At 57.1% G+C, this 15293-nt stretch overlaps 1 protein-coding gene across 16 annotated transcripts in view; it reads left to right on the forward strand.

Annotated features, from left to right (window-relative positions):
- The window catches only part of SCRIB (scribble planar cell polarity protein), a 133818-nt gene that overhangs the window by 18288 nt on the left and 100237 nt on the right, over positions 1-15293 (forward strand). For all 16 annotated transcript variants that reach the window (XM_090040970.1, XM_090040961.1, XM_090040964.1 and 13 more), the window contains exons 2-6: positions 3059-3176; positions 3449-3527; positions 4470-4559; positions 5209-5265; positions 14469-14532. In XM_090040970.1, the coding sequence (XP_089897096.1) occupies positions 3059-3176; positions 3449-3527; positions 4470-4559; positions 5209-5265; positions 14469-14532 (408 nt within the window). The remainder of the gene's footprint in view (positions 1-3058; positions 3177-3448; positions 3528-4469; positions 4560-5208; positions 5266-14468; positions 14533-15293) is intronic.

A 15293-nucleotide genomic window follows, 5' to 3' on the forward strand; every position in this document is an offset into this window, starting at 1 on the left:
CACAGGCCTGCCTCTGTCCCCTGCAGTGGTCCCTGCATGTCTCGGGCATGTTGGTGTTTGGGCCCAAAAGCTTGCAAAGAACAATTTTTCCAGAGACTTAGTTGGTCTAATAAAAGATATCACATTTACCCAAAGAACCTTGTCTACCCTGCAGGTCTCTGCACTCTTGTCCGGCGTGGCCTGCCCAAGCATGGCAGGTTGGCAGACAGCTCAGGAAGCTGATTTTGGGTGGCCCTGCTTTCTTGTGGTGGAGATGTGATGGCTCCCAGCTCCAGGACAAGCTGAGTATCTGAGCTATGTGCCTCTGTGGTGAGCCCAGAGTGCCAGGCTCAGGCCAGCCTGGCATTGTGCCCTGCGTGGCCTTCCCCTCGCCCACATCCCGTCCCACGGTGCTTTGCTCCACTGCCCTCGAATCCTTTCTGCAGGGCTGGGGGAGGATGCTGGGAGCAAGCCCATGATCCCGGCTCGGACTAGGATCCTCAGCAGCTGCCGGCTCCCCTTAGTGGGCAGCCGTGGAATAAGCTGCCTTGAGAGTAACTCGCCTGGCTCTGCAGTTACAGCATGGTTCATGCTCCTGGCTTGGGAAGTAACCTGCAAGCCGTGTCCTTGTTTCCCTTGTAAGGCCGCTCCTTTGGGAATCCTGCTGAGCTCTTGGCCCCGGTGGCTTCCTGATCCGCAGGCTGTGTGTGCCCTGCGTGCAGCAGCAAGACGCTGGCAGTGCCCTTGTGCCCCCTCTGTTGCCAGTGTCAGGTCTGGGTGTGCTTGACCAAGCATGATGCCCAAAACACCATTGTGCGGCTTAAAGTACAGGCTAGACAAACACTTGGCTGGCTCAGGCAGAGTTGATCTTGTGTGGAGCAGGGGCTGGACAAGCTGTGACACCACCCCCCGACAGCCCTGCCAGCCCAGTGGCTCTCTGAGACCACCCTGCCTTGGGGGATTCAGAGGATGTGCATCCCTGCCCATCTGACAAAGTACTGGTGCCACGTGCCATGCTATTCCCATGCTTCTGGATGGCAGGCAAGGACCCAGGGGACTAGAGAGGGGCTAACAAAGTGCTTAGCCTTAAAGCTGAAGGAGGGGCAGCACCTGGGGAATGGTGGGCTCGGTCCGATGACCGTACTCGCGGGATTCCTTGAGCAAATGGCAAAGCATTTGATTTGCGAGTGGCTGGAGGGGGGAGGCACGATCGCTAGCAGCCAGCATGGACTTGCCAAGGACAAATCCTGCCAAACTGGGCGTGACCAGCTTGGAGGCTGAAATAACTTCACTGGACTTCAGTACAGAGCTGACAGTTTCCTGTGCTGTTCTCATGAGCAAGCAGCAGTGCGGGCCAGATAGAGCACCTGTAGGCGGGTACATAATCAGGTGAGTAACAGCCAAGCAGAAGAACATAAATGGGTCATTGTCAGACAAGCAGGAAGTCCCATGTGTGGCTCCACAGGACAGAGTCTGGTAGCACTTTGTGCTTCATTACAGATGTGGATTTAGCAATAGGCAGCTTCCTGGTCCAGTCTGCAGTCAACACACTGGGAGGGACAGCAAATGCTTCAGAAGATGGAACTGAGACTCCAGGGCAAGCTGGGCAACAGGCAACATGAAGTTTGGCACAGAGGAGTGCCATGCTACAGGGGTGGAGGGAAAGCCAAAGGCACAAGTACAGCCTGGGGCGTGACCGGCTGGCAGCAGCACTGCCGCGCAGGACCTGGGACTTCTTGGGGCTTGTAGCTGCAGTGCGAGTCAGCAGCCTGATGCTGTCACACGAAAAGCAAATCCGAAGCATCATATGCAAGGTGCAGGAGTTGGCAGCACCCGTGGGGCTGGGCAGGCCTCGGCTGGAGAACGGCAGGCTGCTGGGGGTGCCATGTTTTCAGGAAGGATGTTAAAAACCCTGGAGAGGATCAGGGCAAGTGATGAAGATGACAAAGCATTTGCAAAGAGAGCTGCATGCAAGCCTGCAGGAGCTCGTGTGTTCAGCTTGTAGAAAAGAAGATTAATGGTGGGGCATGACAGCAGGTTTCAGATGCTGGAAGGAGGAGCCTTGTTCTCCTGTGCCACAGAAGGCAGGAGGTGCAGCAAACCGCGCTCGCATCTCAGGACAATCTTGTTGGCAGTGACCGCAGTAGGACCATGGGAGAAGCTGCCCAAGGATGCTGTGCAATCTCTGTCCTTGGAGTCTCCCAGAAGGGGCTGGCAGGTGTCCCCAGGGTGGATTAGCAGCAGCGCATCCTGTGTCTGTGCAGGTGCCTGAGCTGGATGATGCTGGGGCGGGTATGTGGGAGCAGCATGTGCCCTGGCTCTTGAGCTTTCTGGTGGCCGTAGAAGTGGGATGGGAGTGGAGGCTTTGTACAGCCATAGCACTGGTGTGTAGGGCAATGGCTCTACTTCCAGGGCTGCTGGTGCCACAGCTTGCTGCATGGGGCCTGTGCAGAGCAGCTGTGCTGTGCTGCTGGAGGCAGGCCCTCAGGCATGTTTGACAGCTGTGCAGCAGCACTGTCCTGAGGATCTGTGGCTCCAGCAGGTTGCAGGCTTGACAGCATGATGCTATCACAAGAGCAGCAAGTGCAGCTTTGCTAGCAGAAGCATCGTGAGCAAGGAAGCTCTGAGAGCTGTGGGGAAGCAGGGCTGGTGCTGGCCCCAGCTCCCTCGGTGGGGTGAAGCCATGCCTGTGCCTTGCACTAGGTGGAACCTCTCTGGGGTGTCCATGGGCAGTGACCCTGGTAAGCAAGAGCCAGGTGGAGAGTGTCCTGGTGTACAGGGCCACGTCTCTGTGGGCCCCAGGCACTGAGGTTGTCATTTTGACCCCCAAACCTGTGGTACCACCTGTGAGGCTGCTGAAGAGCAGGTCCCTTGGTGGGTTGTGCTAGGTATGGCTGGCCCTGCCCTGTCCCCACCCCACAAGTCTCCACCTCCGGCTTTGTCCGAGCCTTGCTGTCATCTGTGTCACGGCTGCAGGTTTGAGTCCTGCTTGGGGGGCTGAGGTCCTGTGTGTGCAGGGCTGGGCGGGTGCCCCCAGCAGAGCTGCAGCCGCTGACCCCACACTGCCCTCTCTCCCCAGCCTTTCTTCCGGCTGCTGAACCTGCGCAAGCTGGGCCTGAGCGACAATGAGATCCAGAGGCTGCCCCCAGAGGTGGCCAACTTCATGCAGCTGGTGGAGCTGGATATCTCCCGCAATGGTAAGGCCGGGGCAGGGCAGGAAACACAGAACCATTCAGGGTGCAGCACAGGGCCCTGCCCAGCACCTGGCATCCTCCTCCAAGGGCCCAGCCATGGCGGTGACCCCAGCCCCAGGGGAGGGTGTGCCACAGGTCTCCAGCCCCTCCCTGTCTTAGGCTTCTGCAGGGTCCTCCCTTACCCCCAGCCCCACACGCCCAAGTCTCTCCCCTCTTACTCCTCTTCCTTGGGGGATGGCTCTTACTGGGTCTCTCTCTTTCCCTCTCTGCTTCAGACATTCCAGAAATTCCTGAAAGCATCAAATTCTGCAAATCCTTGGAGATCGCTGACTTCAGTGGGAACCCACTCTCCAGGTAAGGCCTAGGCATCCCTGCTTCCGCAGGCAGGAGGAGGAGGAGGCTCCCTGTTCTCCCCAGCTTGCCCTGGGCGGGCAAGCAGTCACAGGTCCAGTCCTCGGGCCTCTCGCCCATGCAGTCATTTTCCCAGCGTTCCAGTGCCCATTGTGCAAACAAGCCCTACAGAGGCCTCGCGACCCTGCCACCCACCCCCCTTGTCTGAGACTGCCACAGGGCTGCGTCTCTGTGCTGAGCTTGGTGGTGGTGCTGGTATGAGCGACGTGGCCAAGTGGCTGCTGGGAATAGCCTTGAGACCCCTCACCCTCTAGACGACAGATGGATATGACTTGCTGCAGAGCTTGGAAAAAGGCCTCGTGCTCCTTCATCTGGTCCATAGGCCAGCTGGGCCCTCATGTACGCTGCTGCCCTCCTCATCCCTGCTCGCCTGGGCTCTGTGCTGAACCCTCTTCCTTTGCCCAGCATCCCCCTGCCACTGCCTGTCCCAGTGGGAGCAAGGGGGGGCCTTGCCTGGGAGTGGTGGCAGGCAGTGTCCAGAACCCAGCAGAAAAGATTCTCTCCCTGTCCCATCCCGGGCCTTTTGGGCCTTGTCGAGGGAGGAGTCTCAGCCCAAGAATGGAAGCATGTGTGCCCGGAGCTTGTACTCTGCTGGAACGATGTCTCACCCCAATCTCCATCAGGGTCCTTGGAGATGGGGGCCCCTGTGACTTGCGCCCATCCAGGCAGTACAGAGACTCCCTGCTGCCCCCAGTGCTGCTGAAATGCTCAGGGTCCGAGCCCCCCTGCAGCTGTGCCTGCCCCATGTGCACTGTTGCTCAGGCTTGGAATGGGGGGCAGGGGCTGTGGCAGGAGCAGGGCCCCTCTTCACGTAAAGATGGAGGGGGCTTGGGTACTGTGTGCAGGGTAGCATCCATAGTTCTGCCTGTGTGGCTTCTACCGTAGGCTTCCCGAGGGCTTCACCCAGCTGCGGAGCCTGGGCCACCTGGCCCTGAACGACGTGTCCCTGCAGATCCTGCCCAGTGACATCGGGAAGTGAGTATGCCTCCGCCCCTGCCAGCCACGCCTGGCACCTGAGCTGGGAGAGGCAAAAGACACATTTGCAGCCTTGTCCAGCTGCCAGGCGGTGCTGCTGCCCCCTTGCCCCAGGGAGTGGAGGGGCCTAGCTCGTGATGCTGCAGGGGGCTGTGGTACCAGCAGGCCTGGAGCCAACAGGGATGGAGCCCAGGCTTTCCCACCCTACAAGAGCACCTCCTCTCCCCTCACACCCATGCCCCAGCCCCCAGATTTCGGTGCACTCTGGCTAGCCATGCTCTCAGTATAAGAAACTCTGCAAAGATGGTCAGCATGGAGGAAGAGGCCTCCTGGCTCTGCTAGGGCAGGCCAACATGCCCACTGTGTGCAGGAATTTGTCCCTAGGTAGGCAGGTCCATAGTGTGGTGCTACACTGCCTGCCCCCAGGCCTGGTACGATGTTTCTGCAGCCCTGTAGCAAGGCGTCCCACTCGACTCTGGTGCTTGGGGATGTCTTTATTTGCATCCCTCCCCTGCCCCTGTGCTGCTGTGCCCACACTGACATGTTTCGTTCACGCAGGCCACGTGCATGAGGGGCTGCCCTGAGGGAGGGTGTGAGCATCTCCCTGTGTCCCTGGAGTCTGGCTTCCTCACTCCCTTTTCTCTTGCAGTTTGGCAAACCTGGTGACTCTGGAGCTGCGGGAGAACCTGCTAAAAACCCTTCCCACGTGAGTGTCCTTTGAGGGGCTGCAGCACTGCCTTGACTGAGCGTCCTCGTGAAGCCCTAGGACCCAGGCCCAGTGGGCTGGGGAAGGGCTGGGGTGCTTGGACTGTGAATGAGCACCCACTTGTTGGGTTATTGTGGGTTAGGATGAGAAGAAGGGGGACTGTGCAAGGCACAAGAGGGGCATTTGGGGTTTCAGCCCAGCTGAGTGCAGGGTCCGTTTGGGGCAGGCAGACTGGGGGCAGCTGCTGATGGAGATGAGAAATCCTCTCTCTTGTGGGCTAGAGCTTAGTGGCAGCAGCTTTGGAGGGCAAGGGGGGACGCAGTCTTTGTGGGGGAGGACAGGCAATGTGGTGAATCGGTGCAGCAGCTTTCTCTGCCGTGCCTCTCCTTGCCAATGTGTGGGTGCACTTGTGCGTCGTGTGCCTGCTGGAGCCTACCAGCTCCCTCAGTAGGGGTGGAGTGTGTACTAGGAGTAACTGGCCTTCTTCAGGGGAGGAGGGATCAGTTGGCATCAGAGGAGAGTGGAGGACTTGGCCAATGCCAATCTGGGGCCTGGAGCGACTCCTTTGATGAAAGGACTGGTTTCCTTACAAAGGAGTTGCTGCTGTGGGATGGTGAGTGCAGGGCACTGTTGATGCTGGCACTGATGTCCCACAGGTCATTGGCTCCTGTCTGAGGGTGTGCACACATCCACAATTCACAGGGACATGAAAGTGGGGTGAGGCTTTCCCACTGATCACCTGCTCTCTTATAATTGCCCTGTGATAGCTGTGAGCTCAGCAGTGGCCCTCTTGGTGGGAGTGAACAGTGTTACCATGACTAGTGGCCATGTACTGAGGGTAAGAGTATTCACATGGGCAATTACTGTGGAGCTGCTGGAGTATGGTAAACCCTGTCCCTTTACCCTGCAGCCAGTTGTTTGCACTACAGTACCTTCAGGGTTTATAACCAGCCTCCATCTGTCCAGCTGACCAGAACCTGCTCTTTGAGGATGGGTCATGCATATCATGCGAGGACAGGTACCTGATGGGTGAGAGGAAGCTCTCTGAATAGCAGGGCCTGCTGGAGTTGTGGTCGTGGCCTCTGCTGCCTCCTGTGAGTGCATAAAGGGTGGAGGAGCTGAAGCCCATTCTCAGTTCCTTCTAAACCCAGCCCCCTTCCCTGCAGTGAGATGAAACACCTAACAGGTCTCCAGCCCAGTCCTTCTCCTGATCTTCACACTCATCTCAGCAGCTGGATGGAGAGAATCCACCTTGCCCTCTTTCTGTTTTCTTTCCCTGGGCACTTTACAGAAATGATTCTGCTGTGCAATGAGACTGTCAGAACAGGGCCTCTTACCGGCAGGGGTCAAAGCCTTCCTCCTTCTCCGGAGGGACTCGGACCTCACTGCCTCTGCCTGGGAGACTGCTCTGTGCAGGTGCACGCTCTGCCGCTGTTCTTGGGGACCTGCATGTTCAGGAACGTGCAGCCTATGTTGCATCTGCTGAAGGAGTCCAGGAAGGTTGCCTCAGGCCCAGGTGGAAGTGCAGCTTGGAAAGCGGGGCTGAAGGAGCTGGTTTCTCTCACCTTGGGGCAGGTAGCAAAGGGACGTGGCTGAAATTGGCTCCGTCAGGTTTGGTGCCAGTGACCTTGGTGCCAGTGGCCTCCAGATTGGGCTGGCATCTCTCCCTTATCACTAAAGGTGATCCCACGCGACTCCAAAAGCAGGACTGCAGTGTTGCTGCTCCAGGGACAGAGCCCCAGCCCCTGCCCATGGGGGGCCAGCACAGGAAGGAGGAGTCTGGGCACAGACTTGGCACCCAGTGGCAGATGTCCTGTGTTCCCACCTAAGCAGCGACTGCCCCCAGATCTGGGGAGAAGCTCATGTTCCCTGACAGTGGTGCTGTTTCAGGAGGTTCCTTGTGCTCGCCATCACTGCTTTGATCCTTGCCTGTCCCTTGCCTCTGGAGAGCGACTCCAGGGCTGGTACCAGGGATTCTCTGTCAGGTGCTCCCTCACCACCCATGTGAGAAGGAAGCAGCACTGGGTTGGTAGTTTCAATGGGACACTGCCCTTGCTTGGGTGGCTTGTGTGCCCAGACCTGTTCTCACAGTTGCTTCTCCCAGACCTGAAGTCCCTGCTGCTGGGGGTCTGGATGTTGGCTTGATAAAGACCATGAGCAGCAACTGCTCCAGACTCATCCACATAGTCCTGCCCCTGTGCAGAAGAATGGACCCTACAAGTGGAAGAAAAAGATAAACTAACAAAACAAATGTAAATGGAAAGAGAAGGGCTGTGAACCATGGAGAGCACATCAGAGCTTTGGACACATTGGATTGCTCTAAGTGGGCTGGTCTTGATGCAGTTCATCCCCGGGTGCTGAAGAAATCTGGGAGCCTCAGACAGTAATCTTTGCAAAGTCCTGGCTGACAGGCGAGGTGCCAGAACAGCTGAGAAGGGCTGACCTAGTGCCCATCTTACAGAGCAAGAAGGGGGAACCAGAGACTTCCAGACTTATCAGCTTAGCTTCAATACTGGGACGATATTGCAGCAAAGTATATGAAACAACCTGTCTGTCAACCCCTGTCTCTTGCAGCCAACATGGATTTCTTGAGCATAAAATGTGCCAAACCGACACGGTGCCCTTCTTTGACAGAGTAAGTGGTTTGGTGGATGAAGGGAATGGGGCAGATATAATTTACATAGTCTTTGGTAAGGCACTTCTTGCAGTCCTATATGCCTATGTAAGCCAGAGAAACATGGGCTAGAATGAATTACTATTATATAATTGGCTGGTTAGCCTCCAGCAGGACAGTACCTGCCAAAGGTTGGATGTCAGCCTGGCGCGGGGTCTTGTGAGGAGTTCCACAGGTTGGGATCTGTTCTGGTCCTGTGTGGTTGACTTGGCTGCAGGGATAGCACTTCCTGATTGAGTTTGCAGAGATGAACCTGGGAGGGTTCACAAACACTTGGGGGATAGGATGGCAATTCCAAAAGGTCTTGATCGGCTGGAGATCTTGGCTGTAGACGTCATAACGAAATTCAGCCAAGACCAATGCAAGGCTCTGCACTGGCGAAAGAGAAGTAAACGTGTGCAGACAGAATGGGGTCTGCGATCCAGGCCCTGTAACTGCCTCAAACTTGGTACAAGTCAGCAGGATGGTGGTGTCGCAGGGAAAGCAAATGTTTCATAGTTTCTAGGGTTGGAAGGGACCTGAGCAGATCATCTAGTCCGACCCCCTGCCACGGCAGGAAAGAGTACTGGGGTCAAATGACCCTGGCAAGATGTTCATCTAACCTCCTCTTAAAAGCCCCCAGGGTAGGAGCCTGCACCACCTCTCTTGGAAGCTGGTTCCCGATCCTAGCCGCCCTGACAGTGAAGTAGCGCTTCCTGATATCTAGCCTAAACCTGCCCTCTGCCAGCTTGTGACCGTTATTCCTGGTCACTCCTGGTGGTGCTCGGGGGAACAGTGACTCCCCCAATGCCTGCTGATCCCCCCCGACTAGTTTATAACAGGCCACAAGATCCCCCTCAGCCTTCTCTTGTGGAAGCTGAACAGGTTCAGGTCCCGTAGCCTCTCCTCGTAGGGCCTGCCCTGTTGTCCCCTGATCATATGAGTGGCCCTCCTCTGGACCCTCTCCATGCTGTCAACATCCCTCCCGAAGTGCGGTGCCCAGAACAGGACGCAGTACTCCAGCTGCGGCCTGACCAGTGCCGCACAGAGGGGGAGCATCACCTCTTTGGACCTGCTCGAGATGCATCTGTGGATGCATGACGGTGCGGTTGGCCTTCCTAACTACCTCCCCACACTGCCGGCCCATGCTCATCTTGGAGTCAGTGATGACCCCCAGATCCCTTTCCGCCTCCGTGCTGACAAGAGGGGAGTTCCCTAACCTGTAGGTATGGTGCCGGTTGTTCCTCCCGAGGTGCATCACCTTGCACTTGTCTGTGTTGAAACCCATCCTATTCTCATCCGCCCAGCCTTGTAACCTGTCTAGGTCTGATTGTAGCCTGTTGCATCCTTCCAGTGTGCCCACGTCCCCCCACATCTTAGTGTCATCAGCAAATTTGAACAGGGTGCTTTTTACCCCCTCGTCCAAATTGCTGATGAAGATGTTGAGCAGTGCGGGCCCGAGGACCGAGCCCTGGGGGACCCCACTGCCCACGTCCTCCCAGGCTGAGAAGGACCCATCCACTACCACCCTCTGGGTGCGGCCCTCCAGCCAGTTGGCGATCCATTTGACTGTGTGGGTGTCTACATCACAGCCCCCAGTTTCTTAATGAGAACGGGGTGAGAGACAGTGTCGAAAGCCTTCCAGAATTCAGGAAGACGATGTCCACTGCTACCCCTGCGTCTAATGATCTGGTGATCTGATCGTAAAAGGCCACGAGGTTGGTCTGACAGCACCTGCCACTGATGAACCTGTGTTGGTTGCCCCTAAGCATGCAGTCCCCTGCTGGCCCCTCCTGGATGTGTGCCAGCATAATTTTCTCAAACAGCTTGCCTAGGATCGAGGTAAGACTAACCGGCCTATAGTTTCCCGGGTCTTCCTTCCTCCCTTTTTTGAAGATGGGAACCACGTTGGCCCTCTTCCAGTCCTCCGGTACCTCACCAGAGCACCACGAGTGCTCGTAAAGCCGTGCCAGGGGACTTGCAATGACCTCGGCCAGTTCCTTTAGAACTCTAGGGTGGAGATCGTCCGGGCCGGCTGACTTGAATACGTCCAACCCCTCCAGAAGCTCCCTAACTAAATCCTCGCTAACCCGTGGCCCAGGTGTGCCTCCCCCGGGGCCCGAGGGGGGGCCCAGCAGGGAGGTGGCTGTCCTGGTCCCTACTTAGGAAGACGGAGGCAAAGAAATCATTAAACATGTTAGCTTTGCCGTCTGATGTGACGACCAAGTTTCCCATCGCCCCCTGCGAGGGCCTCACATTACCGGGGACCTTCTTTTTACCCCCTATATATTTAAAAAAGGACTTCTTATTGTCCTTAATCTGGGAAGCTAGTCCCAGTTCCATCTCTGCCTTGGCCTTCCTAACTACCCCCCCTACATCCCCGAGCAACTACAGAATAGTCCTCCCTGGTGACAACCCCTTCTTTCCATTAGGTGTAAGCCTCCTTTTTAGCAAGGAGACATTCCCGGATGCTTTTGGTGAGCCACGGAGGCTTGTGTGCTCTCCTGCTCACTTTGATCCCCGTTGGGATTACCTTCCTTTGGGCTTAGAGGATCGTCTCCTTAAGGAGTGACCACTCTCCTTGGACACCTGGCTCCCCTCCCCTCCGGGACCTCAGCACTTCTCCAACTATCCTCCTTAGCTCGTTGAAGTCTGCCCTTCTAAAATCTAGGGCCACTGCCTTACTGCATGCCTTTGCCACTTTGCGCTGGATGGTGAATTCCAGCAGGCAATGATCGCTGTCACCCAGGTGGTCGAGCACCTGCAGCCCCCACACCAGGTCGTCACCCGTGGCCAGCACCAGGTCCAACAAGGCGTCCCCTCCTGGGGGGGCTGTGCACCTCCTGGGTTCGATGGAGGTCCTGCACTCTGGCCAAGAAGCTACGTGAGCGGTCAGCCCTGGCTGACTGCTCTTCCCAGCAGATGTCCGGGAAGTTCAGGTCCCCCATGACTACCACATCCTTAGCCTTCACTACCTCCGTGAGCTGACCCAAGAATTCCTGGTCAAGCTCTTCTGCCTGGTTGGGAGGTCTGTAGTAGACCCCCACCGTTAAGTCTCTTTCCCCTCGACTGCCTTGTACTCTAACTCAAAGCACTTCAGAGTGCCCCTCCCCTGACTCCTTGCTAATTAACGAGGATGTGTATTCCTCCTTAATATAGAGCGCCACGCCTCCACCTCTCTTTCCTATCCTGTCCCTCCTGTACAGCCTATAGCCCTTGACATTCACCGCCCAATCATGCGTTGCATCCCACCACGTTTCCATGATCCCCACTGTGTCCGGGCTGGTGTCAGCCAGCAGGAGGGTGAGTTCCTCCTGCTTGTTGCCCACACTACGAGTGTTTGTGTAGAGGCGTTTGAGGCCTCCTGTGGGTGTGTGTACTGACCCCCTAGTCCCAGCGTTACCCTGGCCCCTATCACTTATCTGTTTATTCGCTTCGCTCGTTGGTCTGGGCCGGGCTGTAGTTGTGGGTGCTGTTTGGTCTGGCAGTCTGTTGTTTCCTCTGCCCTCATCTTCCCCTTCCGCCGACGAGCCTAGTCTAAAGCCCACTGGAGGAGGTCCGCCAACCTAGAAGAGAACACGCTTACCTTTAGGGGAAAGGTGGAGCCTGTCCCACCCCAGCATGTCTCTCGTTGTGACGTGCCGGTCGTGGCTGAGGAAGCCAAAGCCCTCCTCAAAGCACCATTGCTGTAGCCGCCAGTTGGTCTCCACGATGCACATTTCATGCCGTCTGCCTCGTCCACTCACTGGCAGGATAGAAGAGAAAACCACCTGTGTGCCCATCTCCTTCAGCACACACCCCAGAGCATGGTAGTCCTCCATCAGGCGATCTGGGCTCCTCCTGGCTGCATCGTTAGTGCCCACATGGACTAGGACCATGGGGTAATAATCAGTGGGCTGGTTTACGGTCTAGAGCATCCCTTTCACGTCCTGAATCCTCACTCCAGGTAGGCAGTATATCTCACATGCTGAGGGGTCCCGGCGACAGATGTGGCCCTCCGTACCTCCGTAGTTTGGGCTCGCCAAGCAGAAGTACCGCATGTGTGGTACAGAGATAAGACCCCTCCACTTAGGTAGAGTTTACGTTCTGGTTGTCTGGGCTGAGTTGGATAGGGGTGATTCTGCCTCAATCAGGGGTTGAACTAGATGTGACCTCTGGAGCTCCTTTCCAGCCCCACTGCTCTGTGACTGACCCTTGGCACCAGCTAGGCCTCAGCTGGGGTGGGTATTGTCAGGTTCTGGCTAGTGCACGTGAAAGATGGAAAGAAACTGGGGAGGATCCAGAGGCAAGTGAGAGAGGGGGTTTGCAATGCAAGACTGAAAGCAGTGAGGTCTGTTTAGCCTGGAAAAGGGGAGGTAGGGACAAGAGCAGGTCTCAAAATACTGGAGAGGTTGCAGGGAAGGAGAGGGAAAGCAATGGTTCTCCCTCACCAGAGAGGGCAGGACCAGAGACGATGGACTTAAAGCAAATGGAACGCAGAAGGACGTCTTGGCTGCAGGATGCTGGACCGTGCTGCCAAGGGGACTTGTGGACTCCGGTTCATCAAATGCTTTCCAGCACAGATGGGGGTGGCTTGAGGAAAGTGCCTCTGCGCCTGCTCAGGGGTTGGGTGAGGTGCTTCCCAAGGTCCCTTCCAACCCTGGAGCTCTGGCTGAGCCTCAGGGCTGCACATCTTTGCCTTGTTGCTGCATTTGCAAGTCACTGGCCTTTCAGTCGGTCTGTCAAGACCCACCCTCCAGGGACCGTGGCGGTCCTCACATGGATGCTTGTGATTTCTTCCCTCTACAGTGAAGTTCCTTGGGGTCCTGTGACAGGCTTGCCTAGTTCTCTCGAGCTCCTTCGGGAATGAGCCTTGCCTGCCTCGTGCTGAATCCATTTACACTTTGACCCGTTGGGCGTGTGAGCTCCCAGCACTCACGACTGACCCTCCTCATGGGGTCAAAAATGATGCTTTTCAAGTTCTCTGTCCCCAGGAGGGTTTTGGTCTCTTACCTGGATCAGCCTGCGTAACTGGTCTGCTTTTGTCCTGAAACCCAGGACACTCTCCTGGGGAGAAGCTGTGTACTGCGTGCTCCCAGCATTTTGTGCTCTGTTTGCAGTCAGACCACTGCAGCCATCCCATCCATACTCTGTTGTAGCCAGCCATCCCCAGGGCAGGCTGGTTCATCACCAAGAACCCCTTAGTGGATAATGCAGGGTCTCCAGCAGAGTTAGCAGCTGGCTGGGATGACTGTCCTGCTGGACACAAGCATTGCTTTGCTCACAGAGCCTCTGCTACTTTCCAAGACCTGCACAGCAGTGACATGGAGCAACAGGCTGGTTCAGGCTGACTCTGGCTGTGGGTTCTGCTGCCGGGACAGGAGAACAGAGCTGTTGCCACCATCCAGCTCTTGCAGGCAGCACCCCGTCTTCCCCTCCCTCCACATGTATGTTCATGGGGGCCTGCACTGACAGCACATGGTGAGAAGCCAGTGTTAAGCCCACAGTGGCTCCTGCAGGATGGTGTCAGTGCAGATCCTATGAGCCTCACTTGGTCCTCACTTGTGAGGCTCTTAGCAAGGGATGTGTGCACAGGTGCAGTGGATGGGACTCTTACGAGGACTTCTGGCATGTGCGAGGTGGCCACATGCACAGGGTGTGTCCGTGTGTCCAGGAGGGTCTGCTCTGCCCCTACCAGGAGACCTTTGTTGCTGGTTTCCTGTTTTCCTGCAGCCAGACTTTGGTCAGTGTGTTTGTGGGTCTCTAGTGGAGGGTAAAGGACCAAGCAGGGAGGATAAACAGCCAAAGAGCCAGCAGAGAAGAGGGCCCACGCAGGTTTGTGCAGACAACGCTCCCCAGCCTGAAAGAGACAGAGCACTAACCCAGGGTGTGGGGAGCAGAGGCTGGCAGGGGGAAGGGCCTGAGTGTCAGGGAAGCCACTGTCAGCTGTATCACTGGGCAGCAGTTGTGTGTGCACCAGGGTTGGGTCAACCCAGGATGAGTTGCTAGGGCATGGGCCCAGCTCAGCACCCTGGGCCTGCTCCAGGCAGGCTCTCCAAGGACCTTACCTAACAAGCATCTCATCTTCTGGGGTCCCTCCCTTCCTGCAGAGGGGAGCGGTGCTTGGGGCTCCCCTTTTCGGGAGTTGGGGCACTGGTCGTGCTCACATGTCCTTTCCCAAGGGTGTTTCCTTCTCTTCTCCCAAGTCCTGAACTCCCTCCTGTTGTCTGCATCTTCCTGTGCTCGGGGCTCTGTGTCATGGCACAGGTGGAGGGGCGAGGGGGTCCAGCCTGTGGAACCCACCTGCTGTCTTAGAGCAGGGAGACGCTGACCGGTGGCTGTGAGGTCCCAGCATCACTGAGCCCCGGCTCCCACTACCAATGAGACACTGGCCTTGACTGCCCTGAGTGGAGTTGGGCAGGGTCATCTGACTCTAGTGCTGTGGAGGCCTGTAGGGTGGGGGAGACACTGTGTCCCTTGGGCTGTGCCTGGGGGGTTCATGGGGATGTCACTAGGGAGCTGGGTCCCTCTGGTAACCTATGTCTCTCTCTCCTCCCTTGTCGGCCTGCAGTTCCCTCTCATTCCTCGTCAAGCTAGAGCAGCTGGATCTTGGTGGCAATGACCTGGAAGTGCTGGTATGTGAGGGGTGGCAGGAGGGGCTGGGGTGGGGGCAACGCCCTGGGCCCTTGAAGGCAGAGTGGCTGTTTGAAGTCGCAGGGGATGACCGAGTTTGGGGAGACCTTGCCTGCTGTGGCCCAGTGGCTGTTCCCAGCTCTGGTCTCCTGCCATTGGCCTTGTCTTGCTTCCCTCCCTCCATGGCATGGTGTGCCCAGGCCCTTTGCCGTGTGATGCTCTGCCCTGCTCTCCAGCTGCCTGTGGGCTGCTTTCCCTGCTGGTTCTGTTGCTGTCTGTAGTTCCTGGCTGGCTCCTACCTTTGTGCAGCCTTCCCTCCCCCGCCCTGTATGTCTGCCCTCATCTCTCCAGCTCTGCTGGGACAACTTCCTGTCCTTCCTCTTCCCAGATTGACCGTCCACTGTTGGGAAACCACAGGGATTTCCCTGCCGATCTCCAGAGGGGCAGGCAGCCAGGCCCTGCAGCTTGTGAATGTGAAACCTTCCTGAAGGGCTGCCTGCCCTGCCAGGGCAAAGTCCATGTCAAGGCCCTGGGTAATGCCCAGCCCCAGGGTCCCAAGGTGCATGTGGGTTTGCGGCAGCATCTGTCTGGAGCAGTGTCCCAACAGGATTGCAACTCCCAAGCATGTAGGCAGCCCACAGCCATGCTGCGGAGGCATGTGGACAGTCCTAAGTGCAGCACTGACTTCAGAGTGAGGGGTTGGTCCTCCACATGGCCATCATCTTTCCCCTGCTGGGGCAGCAGCAGCTCACACAGCCCCATG

Source organism: Crocodylus siamensis, chromosome 3 (assembly GCF_052110815.1).
Source record: "Crocodylus siamensis isolate JL-2025a chromosome 3, ASM5211081v1, whole genome shotgun sequence".
Lineage (NCBI taxonomy): Eukaryota > Metazoa > Chordata > Crocodylia > Crocodylidae > Crocodylus > Crocodylus siamensis.